Source organism: Pteropus alecto, unplaced genomic scaffold (genome assembly GCF_000325575.1).
Source record: "Pteropus alecto unplaced genomic scaffold, ASM32557v1 scaffold3, whole genome shotgun sequence".
NCBI classification, from domain to species: Eukaryota; Metazoa; Chordata; class Mammalia; order Chiroptera; family Pteropodidae; genus Pteropus; species Pteropus alecto.
The window spans coordinates 56,702,564-56,729,125 of record NW_006442484.1 but is presented as its reverse complement, the minus strand read 5'-3'; the positions used below and the strand labels follow the sequence as shown (position 1 = coordinate 56,729,125).

Below are 26,562 nucleotides of genomic sequence, written 5' to 3'. Positions count from 1 at the left end.
CTGATTATCATTCCAATTATTTGTCTGCATTGTTGAGACTGTCTTGTTCCAAACCTACACATTTTTCAATATCATACTCAATTATTCTGAATAGCACTTTGCAGACTCAGAATGCTTCCATATAAGCGGTATCATTTGATGCTCATAGCAACTATATATTAAGTCAGCAGGACTATTATTAAAAGTATGAACTCTAGAACCAGAGTTCTTGCTGGGTGTGAATTCCAGCTCCATCACCTACACGTGTGTGACCTTGGACAAGTTACATAGCCATTAACCTACAATGCATAGAACTCTAGTAAAAATTAAATGAACAATACATACAAAGTGCTTAGAATAGCATACCGTACCAATAAGTACTTAATGAATGTTAGTTATTATCATTTATCATTTTAGCAATAAGAAAAGACTCAGAGGAGTTAAGACATCTATCCCAGGTCTCATAGATGATAAGTGGTAGAGCCAGAACTGGACCTCAGGTGTTTACTTCTTAGTATATACCACACTGCCACCAAAAGATGACACTTCTGGTGACCCAAGGTTGGCTATAATTCCCTACAAATGAAACTTCCACCAGAACATTTAAGTTAATATATTATAAATATTATACAAATACTTCGAGAACTATTTAGTGTCTGCAGGATGAAACAGCTCTACACTTGGTAAATAACAGATAAATGTGTGTCCATGTTGCAAGTTCTAAGAGGAAGAAATCTTCCAATCACTAAAAAACTGGCAAGTTATCACCAAAAAAAATAGTTGTTTTGAAAAGTATTATAAAACTGTCCAAGAGATAGACTGTGCTCAGAAATTAGACACAACATTTCTCTTCAGCCTCATGATTTGCTGTTTTACACCAGCTTTATCTAGCTTGCTAATGCTGTCTCCATTCCAAACACCAAAGCAAATTCTTAAAAACACAATTTGATTTTGTGTTTTCCTAACACTCTCCCTTTTCAGTGAGCCGAGAGGGCTGAGTCTGCTCATGGTGACCCACTCACATGCAATCACATCTAGGTGTTTCATTTCACCAGCTCAGGGATCCCCTCCTCTTTTCCCCACCTGGTCTAGGTAGGTAGGGGTAGCACTAGAGAGAGTTCCTGTTTCGCTCAAGCTTGGTTGGATCTGGGTTTCTGGGGAAAGCCCATTCATCTAGATGAAGGAGAACCTCCTCTTACTTCCAGCTCTAGAACAAAACAATTAATTTTTAATCAAATCTATATAATCTGGAAGGTTACCCACCACTCTATTAACTACTATTACTTCTAAAAATGGGACTGGGGTACTGAGGTAAGAAAATTACATTTTATGTTATGTATGTCTGTACCATCTGAATTTTTTTTTCCACAAAACCATTTGTTACTTTTATAATTTAAAAAAATAGACTTTTTAAAAGAAATTTTTAAAAGAGAAAATATTGGGGAATGTCTAGGTAGCAGGAAGAACACTAAATTGGACATCTGAACTCCAGACCCTTCCAACAGGGACTCCAGCTCTCTGCCAGCAACCCCGTGAGCTTGGAAAAGGACCGAGCCTCCAATGAGACTGCCGTCCTGGAGGACATCTTGATGACAGCCCAGTAGAACCCTGAGCAGAGGACCCAGCTAAGCTATGCACGAACTCCTGACTCAGAAACAGTGAGATGTTAAATGTATGTTATTTTAAGTTGCTAAGTTTGGTGCAATTTATTATGCAGAAAGAGAAAACTAACATACCATTTATATAAAATTCCCAGAAATATATGTTATACCCATAAGGTAGGAATTTTCATATGCATATATATGAAGTGTTTTTGAAATTTCAAATAAATCTTTACTAGTATTATTGTCATTTACTTCGCAATATTTTAAACCACATATATTGTACTTAAATTTGAGTATCTTTCATAAAAGCATCTAATCTCATACTTATGGGGACCCTAATTCTAGTACTAACTTCTAAAAATTAAGAGAATTTTTACTAGACTTTCAAAGCAGTCACTTTCACACCTACGATTAGTTTAACTTAAGATCCTAAAATTGTACTAATTCAGACCTCTATATCTGGATGATCCCAACCTGATAATTCAGATTGAAAACAAACTAAATCTACTTGTCAGCACCAAAAATACTTCTTTGTCAGAGAACAGACACCTTGCTTCTTTTGTCTCCAAATTTGCCCTGGGCCTTATTCTTGCCTAAATTGCAGCTTTCCTGTTCCTGAACAGAACCACAGTCCTGACCAGACACCCTAAAAACAGCATCACGTCTGTCTGGTTCACCTACATTACAAGTCCACATGAAATCCTGCCACCACTCCATCTGGCTGGGGCGGGGGTGGGGCGGCCGGAAGAAGGTCTGACAAAGGACAGAAAGAATACAGAAAAGCAGCGTTCACTCGGGAATGTCACAACCAGCATTTCCCACCACTGACCCCACACAGAGGCTGCTAGACTGAGCGGCATGTCCTGCAGCTGGTCCCAGCTTGAACTGCTCACTGCCAAGAAGGAAGAATAAAAGCAAACAGAGTTCTGGCCCTGTATGTTACCCCAACAGGCCAACATTCCCTCTGTCGATTCTCACCTGACCCTCCTCCATTTCCAACTCCACAGCACTCACTTGCATAGGCGTCAACATCTGGAACTGTGCCAAAAACTCTGCCCAGGTTATGAACCAACTCAGGGCTTTTAAAACAAGTGTCTGAACCCACATCAACACACACACAAAAAGGATATTCCTGGAGCATGCACTTGAGTATCTTTATGGGGATCCTAAATCTAGTACTCACTTCTAAAAATTAAGACATTTTTCCTAGACTTTCAAAACAGTCTGCTTACAACTACAATTAGTTTAACATAAGATCTTAAAATTGGACTAATTCAGACCTCCATATCTAGATGACCCCCAACCTCATAATTCAGACAAAATAAATAAATAAATAGATAGATAGATAGATAGATAGATAAATAAATAAATAAATCTACATGTCAACACCAAAACTACTTCTTACTCAACGAAGGACTGCAGGGAGCATATTAGATTAAAACAAACCATATGCTTTACAGAACAGGATAAAACTCTGAATTACTTTAAAAGCAAAGATTACAACAAAATTTCCTTAAAGTGAATGGACTTCAACTATGCCCCAGTGTCCCTGCAGTACCTACTTACTCTTCTCTGCCATTAGGAGTTCTCTGGTCAAAATGTCCCAGAAGCATGCATTTGGGGGCACTTGAAGCCTAGAACTCAAGAGATAAATGCTTCAGGGCGGGGGGTGGGGGAAGTATCCTTTAGGGTGATATCAACATCAATAAAGCCACTTCATTACAGAACCCTCTACCAAACCTTTGAGGGGCTCAGAGCAGGTGGCCTCATCAGCATCCATTTCCCTTTTCCTCCTAACATGTCGATAGATATATCTGGTTGGGTATCTTACTCCCTTATACACAGCCTATTTTCTTTGGAAAAAGCTGACCGTACTCCAATCCTAGCTGTAGACTTCACTGTCTTAAGCCTATCAGCTCATTCCAGTCACCTGGCCCACAGTCAGTAGTTTAAAGAGTGTCGTGAGTCCAGGGGCCTACTCAGAGCTTCAGGTTTAGTATCACAGATAACAAGGGATTCTACTTCCAGATTCAGCTGCCTGGAGATCTACTAGGTTTATGAATGCTCTAGAGAGTTGATAACTCCCATCTAGAGGCAAAGCAATCCCTCGTGAGAGCTCTGTGAAGGTAGGAGCTATTATCTCTAGATATGGGGAGTGGGGAAGTGGAGATAGATGGCAGGATGGAAGAACAGGGCTCCCACCTGGAGCTGGTTCACACGAGAGGCTGCTAAGGCCATGGATTTAGCCAGAGTTCAAGTCTAAGCCAAGGGTCCCTTCTGTTCATTGGCCTCTTTGTCAACCATGGCTTCTGAACATATGACTGTTGAATGTGTTCCCATGATAGATCATCGTGGACTGTCACCCACTTTTATAGAATTAAACAAAGCTATGAGACTACGAGAGATTTTTTTTATAAAACTGTGCCTTTGTTTTCTAGGAAAGAATTTAAAAAACAAGTGAAATACCAGACAGTAAAATATTGCATGTCATATTAACTTGGCCTTTGGCATCAGGCTAAACAAGTTTATAACAACCCATGAACAAAAGCATAGTAGGAATAGTATAAGAAATCAGAATAAGAGCCAGACACAGATTTCCCAAGGGTGGTATAATCATGTGTGGAATTGCAGAGGTACGGTAATCAAATTTATTATACGGTATTTTTTTAATTACAAAAACAATACACGCTTGACTTAATGAGACTAATAATACAGAGATCTAAAAGAATAACCTTTCCCTGTCCCCACATTTCATCCTATCCCCACCATGGTACCCAAAGTTAGCAGGCCTTTTTACATGCATACAAGTATACGAACATGTTTATATCCACAAACTTCTCATTAAAAAAAATAGGACCACACTATACACATTACTCTATAACCCGTTTTTGTGTGGGGCTGGGGGGGGAGGGGGAGGAAGATTGCTTAAAACAGAGAATGCCCAACCCTCCAATATAATGTGTGTTTAAAGTTACAAAATGAAGGCACACAACTCATGGAAATGGTAGTCTTAAAGTATCATGGAAAATATTAATTGATATGAATATCTGGAAGCAGAAAGCAATTTTCTGCTTTTGTTTTATACCAGAAGAGCATTCCTAAAATAGTTAGAAAATAAAATTACGTAGAGCTGAAACCCAGACATTTCGTCTGCTCAAGACTCATGAATGTTAACACTTGGCATTTTGTTAAAAAGGGGATTGTTTTATTTTTAGTGGGCACAACAAATCAGGTATTTGAATGCATGCAATGTTCTACTCTCCATCCTATTTTCGATTCATCTAAAAGTGAACTGTGCTTCTTAGAGCCAAAAAGAAAAATGATCAGCAATGTTAGTTACAATATAATTGATTCCTCCTATCTCCATCTTAGGGGCCAGTGTTTAAAGTCTGTCTTTTATTTGTTATCAGACCATCCTCTCAACTAAAGCTGCAGAAATGTAAGGCTTTCCTACCCGAAAGTGGAACTGCTACACTCTGAGGGAAGGTGACACCGGGCCTCAGTGCCAAACCAAATAAGACCTCTTCCCTGCTCTGCGGCGGCGATTTATACCTTTTCCATTTGCATCAGCATTTTACACAATTACATCTCTGAACCTAGTTTCTTATCCAATTACCAAATTAATGTTCCAAAAGCAGCATCCACATATCTCCTGTCACTGCTAACCTCCCCCTACCTCCAACAATACAAATCGAGAAAGATAAAAAAGTTCAATTCCCAGATGATGACTATTATTTCATTAAGAAATTATCCAAAGTTATCCCTGAAACACGACTGGCTATCCGAAAAGGAAAGCTATATGGGACATAAATTAATATGGCTTTGCGCATAATTTTAAAATGTTTTATTTCCACAAAAGTTATTATTGATCCTACTTGTATCAGTTACAACTTCTCCTTTTATCTATTTATATTTCCTTGTAAGGTTTCCATATTGATAGAAAAATATAAAGCATGTCCCAACAATCCCATTCATCTCCAGACACAGATACACCACAAAAAGGCGGGAAAAAGAATCTAGAAGCAAGGCAGGACCTATTTCAACTACATACTTGCATCCACTCCACCCTCTTTTCTTCTTAGCTACCGGTACAAAGAACCAGTGCTCTGTTTCCTTGACTTAGTTAACAACATGTTTCTACCTAAACAGATGCAAATTTCTATGCTTTACACAAATTCCTGAAAAGCTGAATATAAATGTATTTTTTACTCATGTTTTAAGTATATTAAGAAACTTGAGAGTTAAAGTAATACTATGAAATCCTTTATAAAGAATTTTTACAACATAAAATTTCTCCTAGTATTGTATATATTTATATGTTTTCATTTTCGTATATGATATTATACTTCTGTATAGCAGGACATGACTATTCCTAAATCTCCAGGGAATAAACACATATTTTTATCTGGTAATTGGCTCCTGTATCTATTAAATACACATGTCAAGAAGGTTCATGTATTTTTTGACAGTTCACTGCCTTGCTGTTTAATGAGTAGCTTCTCAAAGGTTAAACTGCTAATCTTATGAAGGCATCTAAGATGTTTATGGATTTCAAAACTCTTCCTGAATACATGTTTCTCAGGAAGCAGGAATTAAGTATTCTTCTTGCTTTAGGACGCCTCCAACATCTAGTGCAATACTCCGCACAAAGTCGGCACCCTATAAACACCATGTGGAAAGCAGACTCACTTGACTTTAATCAGTATTACTCATGTGCCAAATGAGCAAACACAAAACTCTTTCTGAGGGTATAAACAAATACCTCTGGACTCTGATAAACAAATAGAAAAAACAGAGAAGAGTTTGAGAAAGAGATGCCGGCTCTCTGCCACAAAGTACAAAGTCTAAACCCCACAGATGAACTTTAGTGTATACTCACATATATTTCATTATGGTCAAAGCGCTTCTTGAGGTTGTTGATGAAGGTCTCCTCGTTGAGAGGTTCTAAAAGAACCATATCTCCAACTCCAATCATATTGTCCAAAAGTGACGTTTTCACCTCCATTTTGGCCATAGTCTCCAGCTGTCAGAAAGAAGAAAATGGGTCAATTTAAATGAGCAAAATTATTTCAGCTGGGTTCTTAGCACCACTGGAGAAACCAAACACTGGTAGTTCCACATGGCCCTCACCCTCCCTCACAAATGTCATAACCTCCCCTCCCCACAACCTGCGGCAGAAGCCTCCGAGGTGGCTACAGGCGCCTCCACACCTCTCAAAGCCCCATTTGCCAACCCGCTGCCACAAATGGACCTCCCTCCCAGTCCATCGTCCCAGACAAAGTCCACCTACAGAAAGAACCATTACGAAGCCAGGGTCTCCGTTTTCTTCTTTAGCACATCCTTTCTCCCCAATTAGAAGCTGCAAAACTCTAGCAAGAGAACCCAATCTACCCCTTTCCACCAGCAGCTCCTGCATACCACCATCAGACTTGAACCTGTATAAATCTGCTTCCTCCAAGATGACACCCCCCAGTATTCCATGCTGACATTCAGAATACATTTTCCCAAGAAATAATGTTTAAAACGTGATGCTAACATTTACTGAGCACTTGCCACATATCAAACACTAGAACTAGAACTTCACATGCATTAATTAATTTAATCCTCACAGTAACTCTATGAGGTAGGTATTCTCATTATCCCCATTTTAAGATAAGGAAGCTCAGCGAGATTAGGGGATTTTCCTTATGGTTACTTAAGAGTGCATTACATTTTGTGTTAAAGGACTCAATCACCACTTATTACTTTGTACCTATAGGGGGAAATTTCATTCAGGTGACAACACTGACTTATTAAGAAAACTACACAACCCACTTGTCAATTAGAGGTTGCCTATATAACATAACCCGCCAAGAGTGACCTCAATGTTCTTAATTCTCATTCCAACAGACACACCACTGAAAAGGGAAAACCAAATTACACGCAATGAATACTCATGTGTATTCATACCCCTAATCTTGAAGGAAAAGTACATTTAATTCTTTCCTTTAAGGAGTCACCCAGGCATATTATATCTCATAAAGGTTGGTCTACTTCCTTAAAACATAGCAATTCTAGTCTAGAACATTCAGTAGTTCTCTGAGTGACAACAGAAACTACATTTAGTTGGGCTATTTTAAAGAGTATTAGGAAAGGCTGGAAATTATGTAATTCTTTATTATTAATTACTAATGATTTATATGAAGTCACAAACACATACTTTATTTCTGACCCTATTATTAAAAAAAAAAAAGTTTTTAAGTGTGTAATGAACAGCCAAAAAGGACACCAAGAAGAGGCAGGGATAGGCCCCCAAAAAAAAAAAAAAAAAAAACCCACAATAAGGAAGTATTTAATATTCAAAAGAAGAAAAACAGTTAACTTTTTAAAATATTTCATTTCATTCCAACTACACTTGGACTAAATAGCCCCAGGTAGTGCTAAAACCCAATGGGAGCATCAAGAATGTCTTCATCCACTTTGAACTAAGCCAGACTCTGTTTAAAACAAAATAGGTAGGGGTGGGGGCACTTGCCATTCTCTTGAGATGTAGCAGAAGCCAGAGAACAGCTGGTCCCAGGCCAACTCCATGGAAAGACTAGCACAAGAATAGGAACTGGACTGCCCAACCTTTGTCACAATAAATTAACATTTAAATCAAATTTCAAGTTCTCAGACTCCTGAAATGCCAAAAGCACTCTAGCTGCGATTCATTACATATAATTTGGCAGATGAGGGAAGAAGGCTTAGGGATTAAGGGGGAAATCAATCTGAGGTAGGTTTCAAAAATAACCACCTCAAACCAGCAATTTAAATTACGCGAAGAGGCTGAATGGGAACTCTTTGCCCTGGGGTGGATTCTGGTATATAAAGTCTATTTATGGCAACAGCTGCAGAAAGACAACAGTTCGCTGCAGGTAACAATAATTAAGCAGCTGATCTTTCTCTGTCATTAAACCCACTTCACCATCTTTTCAAACATAAATTTCAAGCAAGTGTACATGGGTTCTAATTTTGACACTTCTATCCCAACTTTATAATGCTAAAGGGGTAGGCAAAACAAATGCTGAGTTACAGGCAACTGGGAGAAGTGACAACTTTTGCAAGAAGAGCAACTTTTGCAAACCAAAATACAACAAAGTAAACCAGCTGAAAATGTGATACCAGCATTCATTTAGTAATTCAAGCACAGTTCTGTTTCATTGTGTTTGTCTTCTTTAGTATTTAAGGGGAGGAAATAGTGACACTCTCCCTCATTCTCTTATTTAAAATGGTACACTGAAAAAATCTTGTAGAGTTACTTCCCTATCTTCCTACAAATGGCCTGATTTCTCTTATTGTGACTACTACCTCCAGGACTTGGTTTGGTTCTCTTTGACATCTCAGTGAAATTAGTTGGTATATTTGCTCCACCAAAAGAAACTGATTTTTTTTTTCTTTGAAAGAGCATTGCTAACCATAAGAACAAATGTCAGAATCACTTGCTAACTCAAAATTTCCATAAACCATCAGAAGAATTTGCATGAGATGATTAAATGAGAACACATACAGAACATCGAGATACTTTTTGTTTGACGCATAGATGTCTACTGTCACCCCTCCCAAGACCCCATGTTGTTCTAAGGAAGCCAATTTTATCCCTTGCTCCAGGAATGTAGCCTGTAATCTGGACTAGGGCATGCAACACATTTCCATCTCCCAGCCACTGTAATTGATTCAGGACTGGTCCTATAACCAAGCCTGAGGCTTGGTATATTAAGACAAAGGTTCTATCTACCTCTGGATGATATGATTTACAGACACGATACTTGGAACTGCTGCGGCCATGTCTGCTTTCACCAGGGGGCCATGCTGAGGAGGAAGACAACATGTGGAGGAGAGCAGGGCAAGAAAACATCCAAGAAGAGAATTTATGCTGGAGCCCTGATGACATCACAAACCTCTAGATCAAATTGCACTGAAGCCTGCCCCACAGCTCTCAAGTTCTCAGTCCAGGAAGCCAATTAATTCTCCTCACTGTTGAAGCTGTTTGAGTTGGATTGTTTACTATGTGCAACAGAAAGCATCTTACCTAATAATAGAAGCTGGTAAGAGCAAGTGGGGTGTCACAGCCAGCACGCTAGAGAGCACAGACTAGCTGAGCTAGGGCCACAGGTGGAGGGCATGAGGACCTGCTATCTTGCACTGGCAAGGTGATCATTTCTGATACTTCAGAATGAAACAGCTGATTAAACCACAGCCCGTCGTGTCCTAAGACTTAGACCTTGTGCCTACAACTTTATAGAATTCAAGAAAAATTCAGATACCAGAGTATATGTTGGCCACTTCTTAAGCTGCGACAAGAAAAGCATGCTGTGAAAGCAGCCTGTCTGAGAGCCAGAGAAGAGAACATACGGCGCTCAGAGGATCTTTCTGTCTGGAGGTGGGAGGTGCGACCTATCCCAAGCACCGACTGTTCTGCCTCTGTGGCCTGAGAAAAGGACAGTGCTGCTACCAACACGAACACGTAGCACAGCAGACGTATCACCCACTCCATTGCCTCTTACACTTACCTATTCCCAGATAGATTCTATTGACCAAGAGCTAAGACACCCCGCCGAGCACCAAGGCCAGGTCCAAATGCCAAGAGACAGGTTCTCAGACCAAGTTCTAGGTTCAAAACCTTGGGACTTGGCAGTATCTCTGGTTTTGGTTACTAATCCATGGAAGCAAATAAACCTTAAAAGCCAACAACATTTTTAAAGAACCTATACTGCCAAAGAAGTCTGGCTGACAGTGAGTGACTTTCAATTAATTGCTTGATCCTTTAAACAAACAACCCAAGACCTCCAACTCATAAGAATGAAAAAAAGACTGTTAAAACTTTGCAGCTCCTGACAAAACCATCTTCCCCGATGTCATCTCAGATGTGGCCAAAGAAGACAATGAACAAAGGGGATCTCAAAGAACAGAATCTCTGAAGAGGGTGTAGCTGTTTTCAGCCGTACAAGGAGAGTGGCATTACGCTGGCTGGGGCATTTTATATTCGTAAGCGTAAGTAAGTATGGTGAAGCAAGGTATATATGAATGGTGGGGAGTCAAAAGAGATAGTCATAGTAGACATTTGTCTTTTTTTTTTTTTAAGGGGACACTATCCATTATATAGTCTTATTCCTATTTGCACCTAATTTTGCTTTTAAGGATTCTCCAGTTACCTTGTGATAACAAGTAATCTAGTGAGACGCAGTGCCCAATTCCCATTACAGCAGTCAAAGGAGACAGATCTGCTCTCTCTCTCCACCCCAAGCAACATGGCTTATGCACAGCCAATCACCTCCTCCTGGGACTTGGGAGTCCTGGGTGACTACAAAAGCTGGTGGTGATGACTGGAAGTTATAGTCATCAGTCACTGAAGCAACAGCAGCAGCATGAATACCGGGTGGGTCCTGCAGTATGGCTTCAGCTAGGGATCCTGCTGCCCAGCCCTCTAGCCTTCCTTGGTTCCTGCCTGTCTTCCAGGCCTATATCCTTCCTAGCCATCCAACCTCTCTGCAATTCTGTGAGTCTCTACACGATGTACTTCCTCTACATGATGTACTTCCTGCACTGCAAGCAGCCAAGTCCCTAACTATCATGAACACTAAGTACAGTACCCAACACACTGTATTATACCATTGTTAGATATTCATTGTTTTATAAAACCTAACCTCTTTCTCCCAACCCTGGTGAAAGCAATACAAAATACTGGGAGAGCCTTGGGAGGAACCACAGAGGAGCCTGGAAGCTCTTCATCCAAGGGTGCTGCCTTAGTCCAGCCACGGGCCCACCAACTGAGGCCAGGTGACTCTATGGCTGCTTCAGCTCTTTCAACGTATTTGACCCTCCAAAAACCAAAATATATAATTGCAGCTGTTCTTTCCCCCACCTACTTTCATCTCGAAAACTTCCAAAATTACTACCTATATTTCAATGTACAACAATTCATTCACTCACGTCTTTTGCAGTGTAAAAATACCATTTAAATTATTGAAAGCATTTCAAACATCCCTCGAAATCCAAAAGAAAATGCAGCATAAATGTCCTATACCATCTTAAAATGGCCATCTGTAACCCAACATTTAAATATAAGTAGTCTACCCCAGTCATCAACCTTATATTACAAGCCATGCTAACGTCATCTCTGCCTGAGAATATTGAGACCAGCATTCTCCAAGCCAGTAGTCCCACGTGAGAGATGGCCAGTCCAGAGTCCAGAGAGGACATCCACATGAAGTGTATAGTCATTCCACTATTTGATATCAAAACAGCAATGCTGAAAAGCTATTCCAAATTAATCACTAATTTAATAATAACTAATAAGAGATGCAGGATAATCTGAAATATAGCATCTGGTGTAATACAAAGCTCTCAGAGTACCACAGATGAGAACAAATGTGTATTTTTAAGTTGAAACAGTTTCACTGTAGAACTTGAAAGAACATTCACAAACCAAAACTGAGGTTACAACGGATTACAAGGCTTAATATTAAGTCGTTAACATAATTTTAAATTTGAAGGAACTTTTAAAGTGAAAGCATAAAAGCCACTCTTTCGGAAAACTTAATGAAAGCAGGTATCTGCTAGTTTGGTAACGTCTATTGTAAGGTCATTAGCACTATATGTCAGAGGCAAAACCTTCAGGGAGTCCTCTTAGCATACTAACAATTGCTCTTATCAAACTCCAGTTCCACTCATTAACCTCCTTGTATGGTGGTCATGAATGCATGACAGCCCCTTTTCTACAGAATCAGCTCCTTGATGTCCAGTCACACTTTATTCACCTTTATTTCCCCAAAGGCAATAGTGCACAGCCTCTTGCACATGGTAGGCATTCAGAGAAACACAAAGGGAAAACAAGTATGCAAATTTATGACTGACAAGTCATTCAATATGCACATTCTCACAGCTGCCATGGGTGGGTTGGTTCTTTGGTTAGTTCCTTCATGACCAGAAGGCAAAATAATGACTGCGGCTTCAAGCCACTTGGATTCATTCCTCTAAAAACATAATAATATCAACAAAGGAAAGGAAACAGAATTGAGCTATTTGGCTCCCAAAGAGATCACTAATGCTTTTAAGAATAACATGAGAAACACATCTAAGTAAGAAAATGGGGCCAATATGGCAAGATTTCATGAACAAAATAAAGCTTGGCGAATCCTGATGGCAAAACAAATGCAAAAGAGGGGCCAAGTCTATAGGACGTGATTCAGTGCCTAATATAACGAGCTAGGTGACTGTGAAAAACTGGAATTTCCTTCCTATACCTTTTAAAACAGCACAGAATCTCATCTTGGAGAGCAGTTGGATTCAACTTCCACTCAATTCAGTTCAACCGCCATTTACAAGGAGTCCTCTGGTCTCTGGTACAGTTTTAGGTGCTAGGGACACACTGTGAATAACCATGGTACTCCCCCGACCCACCCCAGTCTACCCTCAGGGAACACACAGTCCAGTGAGAGAGTTGAGAAGATAAGCGACTTCTGAAATTTCAAATGATCTTTTTAATGATGAAAAGCAATATATGGTCACTATAGGAAAATAAATCAGGAAATGTAGATGAGTAAAAAGAACATAAGCCAAATTCAACACATGCTTTTAGTCTAAATCCTTTTTAAATATGTTAGAATCCTTATGAAACCTGATTTTTATTAACCAATGAATTGGCTATCATTTTGGCTTTATAAATTTATATATATTCCTCAAGGTAGGAATGTGACATCATTTTGGCTTTATAAATTTATATATATTCAAGGTAGGAATGTGACATAGAGCCATAGGAACTAGGAAATCTCCTAGCTACACCAATAATACCCCCAACACTTTGAAATTCAGCCAAATTGGAAAGTAATTTGCCCTTTCCTTCTATACTTTATCCCCTCCCCCAAATTAGAAACCCATATTATCAACAGCATGCCCACCTATCATCTCTACCATGAAGCTGTGTCGAACATCTGAATACATGTTTAAAACTGATATCGCCTACCATCCCATATTAAAATGCAAACAAAAGACAAAAAACCTCAACCCCAAATTCCACAAAGGTCACAAGTGACCCAGGTTCTCATCCCTGTCTCTTACTTCATCCCCCCAGAGCCAGCTTTCTCACTGATTGTATCAACTTAAGTATTCCCACTTCCATCTCTTCCCCTCTGTTCTCTACTGTGACTGCCCTAGCTCAGCCTTCATCACTTCTTACCTGGAAGGCAACAGCCTTCAGAGTAGTCTCTCTGCCACCACAGCCTGTGGCACCCCTCTCCCTCCCCATCCATGGACCACACTACTCAAGCTGCCTTTCTAAGTCACAATCTGATCAGGTGAGCCCTGCTTTAAATCCTTCAATAACTCTCCAGTGTCTTTAAGCCAATATTCTAACCCCTTAGCAGATCCTCAGAAAAAAGGAAAAGAAAGAGGAAAGAAGGAAAGAAGGAAGGGAGGGAGGGAGAGAAGGAAGGAGAGAGAGAGACAGAGATAGACAGAGAGAGAGAGAGACAGAGAAAGAGAGAAAAAGAAAAGAAAAGAAAATGAAACACAGAATTGCCATATGATCCAGCAATTCTACTTTAGGAGAGAGAGAGAGAGAGAAAGAAAGAGAAAAAGAAAAGAAAATGCAACACAGAATTGCCGTATGATCCAGCAATTCTACTTTAGAGTATGAAAGCGGAGATTCAAACATATTTGTACAACCATGTTCAAAGCAGTATTATTCACAATAGTCAAAAGGTGTAGAACCAACTGAAGAGTCCATCAATAGATGAGTGGATAAACAAAATGTGATATATAAACACAACAGAATATTAGCCTTAAAAAGGAAGGAAATTCTGACATGCTAAAACTTAAAGACAATATGCTAACTGAAATAAATCAGTCACAAAAGGGAAATACTGTATGACCTCACTCATATGAGGTATTAGAATAATCAAATTCATAAAAACAGACAGCAGAATGGTGGTTATCAGGAGCTGAAGGAGGAGGAAACAGGAAGTTGTTTAATGGGTACAGAGTTTCACTCTAGGAAGATGAAAAAGTTCAGGAGATGAATGGTGGTGATGGCTGCACAATAATATGATTGTACTTAATGCCATTTAAGTGTACATTTAAAGAGGTTAAAATGGTAAATGTTACATATACTTCACCGCAATAAAAAAATTCCTTGTTACAGATCACATGACTCCACAACCTGACTCTAGCCTTCTTCCTCAGTCTCATCTCACCCTAGTGAAGTCCCTCGACCCTGAGGCAAACCACACATGACACACAAATATGCCAAGATCTCCAAGAGCTCCTTCAACCAGGCCACAGCTAACTGGGCTGTGGGTGTAGGCCAAATAATACCAGCTCACAAGGATCTGAAATTAGGACACAGAGACTATAGTCAGAGGGCTCGTGCACTGGACCAGGAAGTTCACACAGATCCAGAGGACAGGGTGTATCATTCGGGAGAGCCTTGCTGGGTTCCTGCAGAGGAAGCCAGTCTGAGGAAAGGAATGAAGCACATGGGCAGAGAGAAGCGGTGATGACAAATCTCACAGGACAGACAGAAAAGCTGTTTAAGAGGTTCGGCTGAGCTCATCTTAAATAAATCCGCCCTGACTTAAACCAGTGTGAGCAGCCACTCCTCACAGGCAGCATGCTCTGAGCAAGCCAGTGTACCTCCAGCACAACTGATGGTTTATTTGTCTCCTCTTCCCACTGAAGAATGTATGAGGTCTCCATGTGCAAAAATCCCATTGCATGGCAGAGTGGCGGTCACACAGGACTCTGGTGTGGAGGGCAAATGAATAGATGCACATTATAGAGATACAGCCCATTCTTCCTTCCAGGATTGTTTCCATTACCTCCATCCTTCCTACCCAAGTACCGACTGGCAAAGAATAATCAGAGAGCCTCAGATGATATACCCAGAACATGAAAGATCAGGAAAGACTCAAATTAGATACCAAAGGGCAAGATACTTTCTCAGTATTTATCAACCTAAAGGGCAAGTGGAATGAGAACTACATTCTTTAAGACAATTTACCCAAACAGCGTGGTTTTCAAAGGGGATGGGTCTGGTGGGCCACAAAGAACCACATGGGGTGCTTTGCAAGGCTCCCCAGAGTATATAAGTGGACACTGCTGGGCATTTGTGAAAAGGCTCAGGTGACACTGATTTTCATTCCCATCAACACACTTCCTTAGAGAAACTTATTCATGGCATTTACTTCACAAAGTATAGTTATCTGATTTTCTAATCCTTTATTGCATGGTTAAAGCTACTACATAATGTGCATTTCCATCCTTTCTCTAAAGCTTTTTGTTAAGAGTATTTAATGGACTGCTGGTAGGATGGCTTTTGTTAGAATCTTGGATTAGGGGGAAAAATCGGCCCAACTACCCGGCAATTTCCATACAGTAAATTGTTGCCTTGTGTCCGAACTCTGAATAATACACAGGACATTAAATTATCAGGCGACAGTAAAATGGAATAGATTTGAACTGGGAGTGAAAAACAGCTAAAAGCAAATGGAAGCCCATAAACCATTAAGCAGATTCCAATCTTAAAACACTTTCTGAACAGGAAGGGCAACTGATTTAACATTCTGGTTATCACACCCCAGAGGGTGTCTCTGCACAGGCAGAGAGGTGCCCTGAACCACCTCACATCAATGTCAAGGTTTGTTTCTGTCTGGGTGTGGAAAAGCTGGCCTGTCAACCTTCAATCCCAGGCACAGCACAGGCCAGTTATTAAGGATTTAAAAGATAACATCTAGAACTTTACAATTCGTAAAGTGACAGGTTAAAAAAAAAGTTTTTTCCAACTGTAGAAATGACGAATATACTATCTAGACTAATTAGAAGGATTTTTTAATCAAAAATAACAGTGGCTGCTATGACAACATTGAAGGTTTTGAATTACAAGCTACAAACTGTCCTTTCTGATATATGAGCAAAAAGCCTTAGGAGCCCAGGCAAATCCTTCTCTTAACAGAAGGAGAAATGGACCCAGGAGGTGTTGCACATCTGGTTTCTGGAAGAGCCAGGGCAAAGAGGAAGCTTTCGGGACTGGTCTGAGAGTAGTTTTTTACACTTATTATATTATTCACACCCTTCGATCTAATTCCTAAGTCGCCAAACCCTTCACAATACCCGACAGTTTTTTAATGAGTGAGAAGCTTCACTTCTACATTGGGAAAGGGTAACTTTTACAAAAGTTTAATAGCAGGAGTTTACCACAGCTGAGAACTCCCTTTGATCTGTCCCAGCACAGGCTTTGGGTCACAGACTCAGGCTCAAATACAAGCGAATTCACCTCTGGAACTCGAATTTCTGATCTAAAAACTCAAGGTGGCAACATCCGTTCCATTATTAGGATTGTTATGCAGGCTGACAGAGCAAAGCCCTCACCTCACAGAAGGTTCTCACTAGATGTCAGGATCCTCCTCAGTGCCATTTCTGCTTCTCGTCCTAAGAGCTCGCCCCCAATAATGTCCAAGTAAATAACCTAGAGAGTTGCTTCACTTGTAACACACATTCTATGGGGTTCAGTACCCTGAAGAGGAATGCAGCCAACATCACTGTAATTTCCTGGAGAAAGCTCTGCAGAGTCATGGCAGGTACAACTGCCAAAGTGCAGGGCAACTTCAGAGAATGACACCCACCCCCAATATTTGATCTGAAGACCACCCAGCCCTTTCTTTCCACCTCCCATCCCCACCTCCCACCAGCTTGGCAACCAAAATCCTAGAAGGTCTAGAAGGAAAAGCACGCAGTCCTAGCTTGAGGGGGAACCTATGGTCACACTATCCTACTCGTACTGGATATTAGGAGAATTAATGAGCTAATGTCTGAAAAGGCCTATGACTTCCTATGGGACAAAGTAGCCAAAAACTATAAAGCACTGGTATAGCCCGAAACACAAACTCAGCTGTTAATTGGGATGTGGAACGTGCTAATTATAACTCACAGACTTCTCAATTTGTTCCCTCAAGGTGGATAAAAAAAAAAAAAATTCCATGAAGTTGAATGTGTTTAGATTGGCAAACACAAGACCCTGGAACCCCTAGATGAATGTAAAACCACTCAAATATAACTGGCACACCAGACAGCTCTGATTGTTCCTGGCCGGGGCACAGACACCAAATATGACCAGTGATCATGAAGTTGAATACGGCCACGATAGGAAAAACAATTTCCCTTCCAAATGAACTTCCAAGTGAATCAGAGGTTCCCAATCTCATGCCACATGCTAACAGCCTCACCAAAGTCCTCCTGTCCCTTGCCCCCTTTTCCCTACTTACACTGCTTGTAGATTCATTCTCCCTGTTCTCTTTATACCTGATCAAACTATCCAATCACTCAAGGTATTCCACTGTAATTAAAAGTATAGTGATTTGCACCTGGTAGGCACTCACATCGGGTTTCCTGTACCTGTTAGTTTTGGGGTTACCTATAGACCGGCTTCTGAAGACAACTGGCCCAACAAAGATGCTTACATAAAATAGCCCGGGTTACACCAGAGAACTACCTTCTTTAAAAAAGGCACCTTCCCATCATTCAGGCTCTTTCCCATGATATTTGGAGGGAAATGTATTGAATTGAGTGCATTCTTTTTGTTCTTTGGGGCAAGGAAGTGAGTTATGTCTCAGGGAAGCATCAGCTGTTGCATTCTGCAACAGACCACAGAGGTTAGAATGACTACCATGGTGGCTCCAGAAAAAATTTAAAAAACCCTGCAGCTCACTCACAGTGAGACCTTGGGCACACTGCTAATTCCAAGCCTCAGTTTCCCCACAAAGGGGCTAAAGACGACATCTCCTAAGATCCTGTTCCAGCTTCCATCATTCTTGATTCGACAAAAAAGGTTCAACTCTGGAAAGATGGAGTACCTTCATTTTTAGGTGAGCATACATCCTGGGTCTGGTTATAAGGGATGTTAAAAACCAAAAATGCCAGCCCACAAGGATCTTTCTCAATGACATTTACTCAGAGGTAATGGAAAGAAGCTCTCTTTATTTTGACCTCACTAGGAAAAAAATGTACTGAGGGTCTAACCATAAACAGCACAGACAGCAATGCACAGAATCAACAGGATATTGTAAGCAAAGGCACTGAGGCACGTGTGAAGGTGTTCTCTGTGTGTTTACATCTATAAAGTGCAAAATGGCACTGGCTATTTTGATAAATTAATTCATCTAGGTATGAAAGCAAACAGGATCTGAAATTACAAATTAAGAAACCCATATAGTATAAGAGAAAAATATGCATTATTCAACAGTGCATCTTTAGTAATGCTTCTGTACTCGTAGTTAAGAAAAAATTCTTTACAATAAAAATTCAGAAGCTTCCTCAAGCAGTTATCCACTAAAATAAGATTTAATACACAATGTAATCAGAGTGAGATGTTTATACATTTACATTAGGATTTTATGAATGTTTATTAGTTGAGAATTGATCAAACGAAATAGCTAAGATCTTCCAAAAAAGACACTGATAATGTAAATTGAGAAGGCAAAACTATTTTGTCATTTAAAAAGAATTTTTAAAGAAAATAGCTAAAATACAGTGGGTTACTTCATTTAAGCTAACTAAAATCAACAATCATAATAGAATTTGGAAGTATTTTCTGGGTTAATTTTTTTCTAGTTTTTCTTTCTTTTTTTTTCCTTTTTCTTTTTTTGAATTTTTGTAAGAGTTTACTACAGCCAAACTGACTATCTGCTGGGGAGCAGATCTCAAATGCTCCTCTAGCTTTTCTAATATTAGAAGCATTACTGAATGTAAAATCAAATGCACCATTACACACATCTTACATCCTAAAGTATTTGAACTAAAAGATATAGGTATACCTATAAGCTAAACAATCCTTTTAAGGCAAATTAAAATGTTTACAAAAATTTGTCTACTAAATTTAAACTTATAAATGTTAACTAAATTTGAATAACAGTTCTGCTAATTTCCAAAAGTTCTGTAGGACAGCAATTATTTCATATATTTATATATTGATATAAACATACAAATGCTCTCAACTTTTTTTCCTTTGACTATTGTACAAAATCTTTAAAGCTATCCAAAAATCAATGTTTAAAGTTAATCGGTTTGACCATGTATAGAACCATACAATAAATTTTCTCAAGGGAAGTTTTGGTAAAAAATAAAATATTCAATAGTTAACTATGCTGTATATGCCTAATTTAAAAAAAAAGTTAATTTCCTTCTACAAGTAGTTTATTAAAAAAAAAAAAAGGTTTTCAAAATGCCAATTACATTGTAAATCATCAAATTAAAAAGCATAAAAACTTAAAATTTACAATTCACCCTTAATCACATCTCTCAATAGGTAGGCAGATAGGCAGATGAAGATAGAGATATAAGAAATATAGAGTTCTTTCTAAATGACATAATTATAAGGCCTCCCCCAGTTTAGAAATTAAAACTGCTTACCAACTTTTCTTCTTTATTGTTTTTTTCTACTGATTTAACTAGCACTTTAGCATTCTGTTCATATGAAAGGGAGAGACAAACATTCATTGTGACAGGAAGAACACATAAAGTACAACAAATATTTTGCACACAGATAAGGGAAAAGTAGGTCAATATCCTGCGGCTAGGAAGAAGCGGCCTCAGCTTCCATGCACAACTGTATTATATGATTAACCATGCCATACTCTCTTCTATTCACAGCCGACTGCTCTGTCCTGTGTGCCTGATACACACAGGCACTGGGAGAAAGAATTAGAGACGCATCTACTCTTCCCAGCCATCAGCAATCTGGCTGGGGAAAGAAAATACTGATGAGCAATATAACTAAAAAAACAATTGTTCACACAGGACAGATGATTCACATCAAATAGAGGAATATAGAGACTGATGTTTACATTTAAAGGAGAAGCTATTATCATGATATGGGAGGATCAGAGAAGGGTGGCCAACTTTCTGAGGATGAGGAGGAGGATGTGGTTAAGCAGAAAAGAACTTTAAAGCAAGAAGTACAAAATATATTCAGGAGATAGTGACTAGGCAGAGAGGCAGAAGATAGCTGGTGGAGGGCCCTCCCTGGTGGGCTATGAAGCTGGGAGAAAAGGTAAGCTGAGGCAGGACTGGGAGTGCAAGCGAAGGAGCTTTTAGTCGTGACAGTGTAGGGAGAGGAGAGAGAAGCATTAGGCAACCTATCTCCTATGTCTCTGCTACAGTCATCATTGACATCAGTGCATCCAGAGGACAACAAGTGGACTGAGAGTCACTGGTGAGAGTTGGGTGAAAAAAAAATTGGGGACAACTATTACTGATGACATGGAGTCATCAAAAAAATTTTTGTGCAGGGATAGAGACAAGACAAAAATTTAAAGGAGGTTTAATCAGGAAATAGTCTGAATTAGTGGCGAGAGTGACTAGAAGCAGGGAGTAGTAGGATTGCTCTAGTCAGTTGTTCTAGTCAGTTTGAGCACTGCATTAATGTGGGCCAGCCAAGGGGGAAAATGGACACTGGCCTCAAGTCAAGCTCCGAAGGGATTGTGTTTGCCCTAAAGGGTACTTTTTTCTAATTGCATAAAGGCACAACAAGCTAGCAGCAGAGAATCCAGTTGGGGCATAATCTAGTAGTTCAGGAAAGAGAGTTAGGGTAGAACTAATAGAAATGAAATGAGAGAATAAACGTACAAAAGAAATAGCAGATGAAATCTATCATAAAAGGTGGGAAACTATTTTGATGGAGGGTAAGAGAGGAGGCTTTAAGAAGATGAAAGCAGGGCTTTCTCATCCAAATGCATAAGGACTGACAATTTGGTTTTTCAAAAAGCCAGTTAGAGGTGAAAGTCCTTAAAAAAATGATACATACCTACACATATTACTTTAAATCAAATCCTATAAACATACATTTATTTGCCAATCTTTTGCTGTAAGGCTGAGGCCTTTTCTTGAGTATATGTCCCTGACTGTAGAACCCGGTGGTCTTTCTTGTACAAACCATCCTCACGGCATCATCCTCCAGGTCCAATTTTTTAAAAGAACAGTGCAGTTATAAAGATACCTGGGAAGCAGTGTAGGGTAGACTGCATTACTCTTGACAGACGCTCGATACACCTCTCTGTGGGAAGATTACACAACCCCACTTGCTGAATTCAGGTACAAGGCCAAACAGGCTTCATAGCAGCCTTTCCCTCTACGGCAGGGATCACCAATGTTCCAGGGGGTGCTGCTCCATCACTGTGGCCCAGAGTAAGGATGAGGACAACATAGAGTGGGGCTCCCACCTGACCTACAAGGGACATACAGTGTAAGTGTTGATTTTTGCTTTGAGCCACTAAGATTCTCAGGTTTACATAATCACAACTTAGCCTACCTATCCTGAATGACTGACAATATTAGTGGGACTACTTTTATTTTATGATTCCCCGAAATGCATTTGTGTTTTCTCAGCCACTCCTAAATCAGCTGTAATCATTTCGAAATGTACTCTTATCAGGTGGTTTCCAAAGCGTTCAAATGAATTTTTATGGAAACAGGGGTTTTTTGCACATATATTTAAAACCATTATATTAAACATATTAAGTACACTGGCATAAACATGTTTGGAAATAAACACAGCTGAGTCTGGATAAGCATCTATCACCACTGGTGGGAACACAAACTCAGGAGCACACTGCAGGGTAGCTCTCTAACTTTAAGCATTCAGTGTATTATGGGCATCAGTTGACATATTTTACACTGGAAAAGAGCACCAAATAATACAGCAAGTCTGAGGGTCACTAAGAGCTTGTACTATTTTCTAAAGCTGTGAACCTAGACAATTATAGGAATGAACAGTACTATCATATTACCAGATTAAAAATCGGGTTGGGTTTTAAAATTATATCCAACTGCCATATTTACTCTGTCCCAAATGTACAGTCAGAAGTGCTTAAGTCATTTAAGAAAGCACAAAAATAACACTTCAAACCCACAACCAGACATAGTCAAGAGTACAAGGTCACATGTCATTCCAATAACCTGCCTCTTAAAGATAGAAAGAATAAACATGTAAGTTACTATTAAAAACTAAATTTGAGTTTCATACTTTAAAATTACATACTTCTTTAAAATTGTCTACAGACATAATGTTCCTCTCAAGATTGCCCAGAAAAATCTGGGTGCTACTATTTAAGGTAGATGAACAATAACTCTATCCATAATTTATAGACTTTGAGAAATCTGATAGCCTCTTCAATAAAAGTATAAACTTTTATGTGGGCATCATATTGACAGATTTCAACAGACAATTAAGAGAAACACCATGTAAACATATATACACCAGAGACCCCAAAACGATCAACCACAATTTAAATAACATACTCACAAGTTAACCCTGACCCTTTCACCAACACCATGCATGTAAAGGTTCTTCCTCAGCATCAAATACAAGAACCTTAACCTCTACATAGCTTGAATTCAAAACACAAACAATTAAAAAAACACATCTGGAGAAAAAAGGCAATAATACCATACCTGCCAAATAATTCTGCCCCCAGATTCTACAGGGATAGCTCCCCACTCAGTCTTATTTTAATCCAGGTGGGCTTTTAAAAAGAAATAAACCCAAAATCAAACGCAAGGGAGAAAAACATTAATTTGTGAAATATGAAGTGACCTCAAATATAAACTTTACTGCACCTTGACCTAAATCATTGTTCCCACTGTTTTGTTTTGTTTATAACTACAAGATGAGCAACTATGAAGACAGGATTACAAAACAGTTTAGTCTTATCCTCAAATAAAATTCCCTACTAAGTTAACCTGACACAAATATTATGCCTGGGAGAATGAATACTTTGCTATAGGAGACTGAGTTATAAGTTGAGAAGGAATTGAAGACAAATAGAAGAAGTGATCTCAGGAAGAAAAGAGAAACAAGGCCCAAACCCTGTATAATCTGGACACCAGGTGACCAGGAGGAGATGAGGTGTGAGGACAGAACAGCACAGGTCACCAAAGCCAAGAAACAAAGAGTATGACAAGAAGGAACAGATGGTCAACAGTGTAGGGGGATGAAGGAGCATGGGGCAAGGAGGAAGACAGGTGGGTCATCAGGCTTCGAATCCATCTGGTAGGGCCTGAACTGTATGCCCTCAAAATTGACTATGTCCCTGCAAAACTCATATGTTGAAACTCTAACCCCTAGTATCTCAGAATGTGACTGTATTTGGAGTTGGGGCCATTAAAGAGGTGAGTAAGTTAAAATGAGGCCGTTAGGCTAGGCCCTAACCAATATGACCCTATGAGGATACAGCAAGAAAGTGGCCACCTGCAAACCAGGAAGTGAGGCCTCAGAAGAAAATAAATCTGTCGATATCCTGATCTTGGACTTCTACCTCCAGAAATGACAAAACAAACTTCTGTCGTTTAAGCTGCCCAGTCCGTGATACTCTGCTGGGCAGCCCTAGCAGATTAATATACCGCTACAACGCCTTCTAGCCCTTCTGGCAGCTACCTACTTCTCTCTCTTCTTCCACGGCTAAGGTTTCTGACAGAGCTTACCTTTGACAGCTGCCAGCCTTCCTAGGCACCCACAGTTCACTCGGTGCATGCCACTGATAAAGCCCCAAAGAAAATGTCACTACCTGGTTGTTGCCCACTGCATACCCTCCTTGAAACACTCTCCTACCCTGGCTTCCAGGTGGCCATTTCTTCCTGGCTGACCATTTCCCACCCTGTCACTCCTTATTTTCCTTAGTAGCTTTTCCTTCCTCTCCCTGTCACAAAATAACATATCCCAGAGTTCTATTATCCACCTTCCTCTATTCTTGTTCCACCGCTAAGCAATCCTAACAACATCTACAGCTTCAACCACAGCTGTATGCTGGTGATCCTTTCACTGGACTTCAGGCCCTGGCTTGTCTCTCAGCTCCAGGCCCTGCATTTCAACAGTCTGCTGAGTTTCCCTCACTGCCTAGAGGCCCCACATCCCAAACAGAGCCCGTTCCCTTCAGGCCTGGCTATGTCAGCCATTCCTGAGATCACAGGAGTCAGAAACTTGGGAGTCATCGCAGACTCCAACTTTCCCTGATCCACCAATCCAGTCACCATAGCTACCCCCTCTGGGGAAAGAGGGGCACACAAAATGTTCATGACAATCTCTGGCCCAGTCACCTTGTTCTCACTCTCTGTTGTCAGAAAATCACCCAAAATATGGAAAAGATTATATATACAAAAATTGTTCATCACAGTATTATTTACAATAGCAAAGTGGCATAAGCAACCCAAATGCCCAATAATTAAGAGATGTTTAGGAAAATTATGGTACTCAATAGAATAATATACAACTATAAAATTCACTTCAAAAATTATTCAGCAATATAGAAAATATATATACTCTATGATTACCATCATTTTAAACCATAAAAAGCTGGGAAAGGAATATTCAGAAATGATCACAGTTGATATTTTAGAGTAGATGGCTCAAGAAGTATCTTTTTTAGCTCCATTTTCCAAACTTTCTGTAATGTTCTTAAGATAATTTCTCTAGTACAAAATATCCAAAAGAGAGTTCTAGTGATATCGAATTTTCTGAATTGCTTGGTTTCAGGATAAATGGGAAGTTCACTACAGGACTCTCTTCAGCTGCCATTCCACCTCCATGCTACATCTGTTGCAACATCCAATGCAAACTTCCATGAAATCGAGTTTCTCCCTAAATCCTATTATATTTGTAGCCCCCAGAGTAAGATCCTAAAAATTGATTAATGCTTTCAAGAAATCCAGCTGGACACATAAACAGCTGCACCACTGTGGAACTGGCTTCCACCGTCTGCCATGGTCATTAACTGTTCCAGTAAGAAAAGATCATCATGCATAAGCTGCTGCCAAGAGCACAAGTGTAAAGCTGGAAGCTGAATCACAGAAGGTGAAGCTACCTCTACATCAAATGCATGACAGGCTCACTGACTGCCAGGTAAGAAGAGCATTGTCTCCAACCAAATAGGAGAGAAGTTGTCAACTACGCCATCCTAGATGGTCTCTAAGTCACCTGGAGAGGATGTAAAATGGTACAAGTTTCCTTTAACATTTTCCCTATACCTTTTTCTTTGTTTTTTAAGCTGGCGATAAATGGCAAGTATTAAAATTGGGCTGACAATTTTACCATTATGTCTTCCACACGCATGCTCTACCCTTGGCATACCTCAGCTGAATCCAACAAATCTGTCCCCCCTCCACATATTAATGTATATGATATGAAACAGGCAACAGCCACAAATGTGGTACAAGATTATGCCCACACCTATGTGGGTCCATGATGAAATCTGACAAGCAGTGTAAAGTATACAGACCTTCTACAGCCTGCTGTCTGGCTCAAAACGGTGTATATATTGTTTCCAACTTAAAGAAGTCCTATGATGAATCCTTTTGAAAAGTAAATGCTAAATCTTAGTTATATCCACTCTATAAATCCAGATATTACTGTAACAGTACGAAGACTTCCTTACAGCAGAAAAGTTCATAAATATTTATCTTACTTTCAAATTAAGCATTTGTGTTAGAAGATGAAAAACATTACAAATTGTGGAATAAACTACAGCAAGGCATCACCTTATTTAAATCCTCTCAACTAGATTTTACATTCCACTGTGAAATCTCATTGAAATTAGCAATATTTCTCACATAAATAGTGTACGCCAGGCAAGATCTCTGTCATATCTTCCCTAAAATCTGTGTCAGTATTATTTTGAGATACTCACAAAGATACCACTGCTTAAGAATAAATTCCTGTAGAGAAAACAAACTTAGCTGGAAAACCCATTTCTCCACTAAAAATTATGCAAGAGGAAGCACATGAAAGGAAAGCTGGAAAGCTCACTTAACTTTTTAAAAAGTAATTAAAATCAACAGGCATTTGAGGAAATGTGTCAGATTTGGCAAAGCTTTCTTTGTAAAAACATATTTTGGTAATTTTCCAGAATTCTGTTCTTCCACACTGGAAAAGTTTAAAAATTCTGGCCAATAACAAAATGGTACCAACACAGGTAACCTT

At 39.5% G+C, this 26,562-nt stretch overlaps 1 protein-coding gene across 1 annotated transcript in view; it reads right to left on the bottom strand.

The window, feature by feature from the left end:
- The window catches only part of MYO1B (myosin IB), a 160,013-nt gene that overhangs the window by 122,387 nt on the left and 11,064 nt on the right, over positions 1-26,562 (bottom strand). The window contains 1 exon segment of the mRNA XM_015596757.2: positions 6,463-6,606. Coding sequence (XP_015452243.1) covers positions 6,463-6,597 — 135 coding nt within the window. The 5' untranslated portion in view covers positions 6,598-6,606.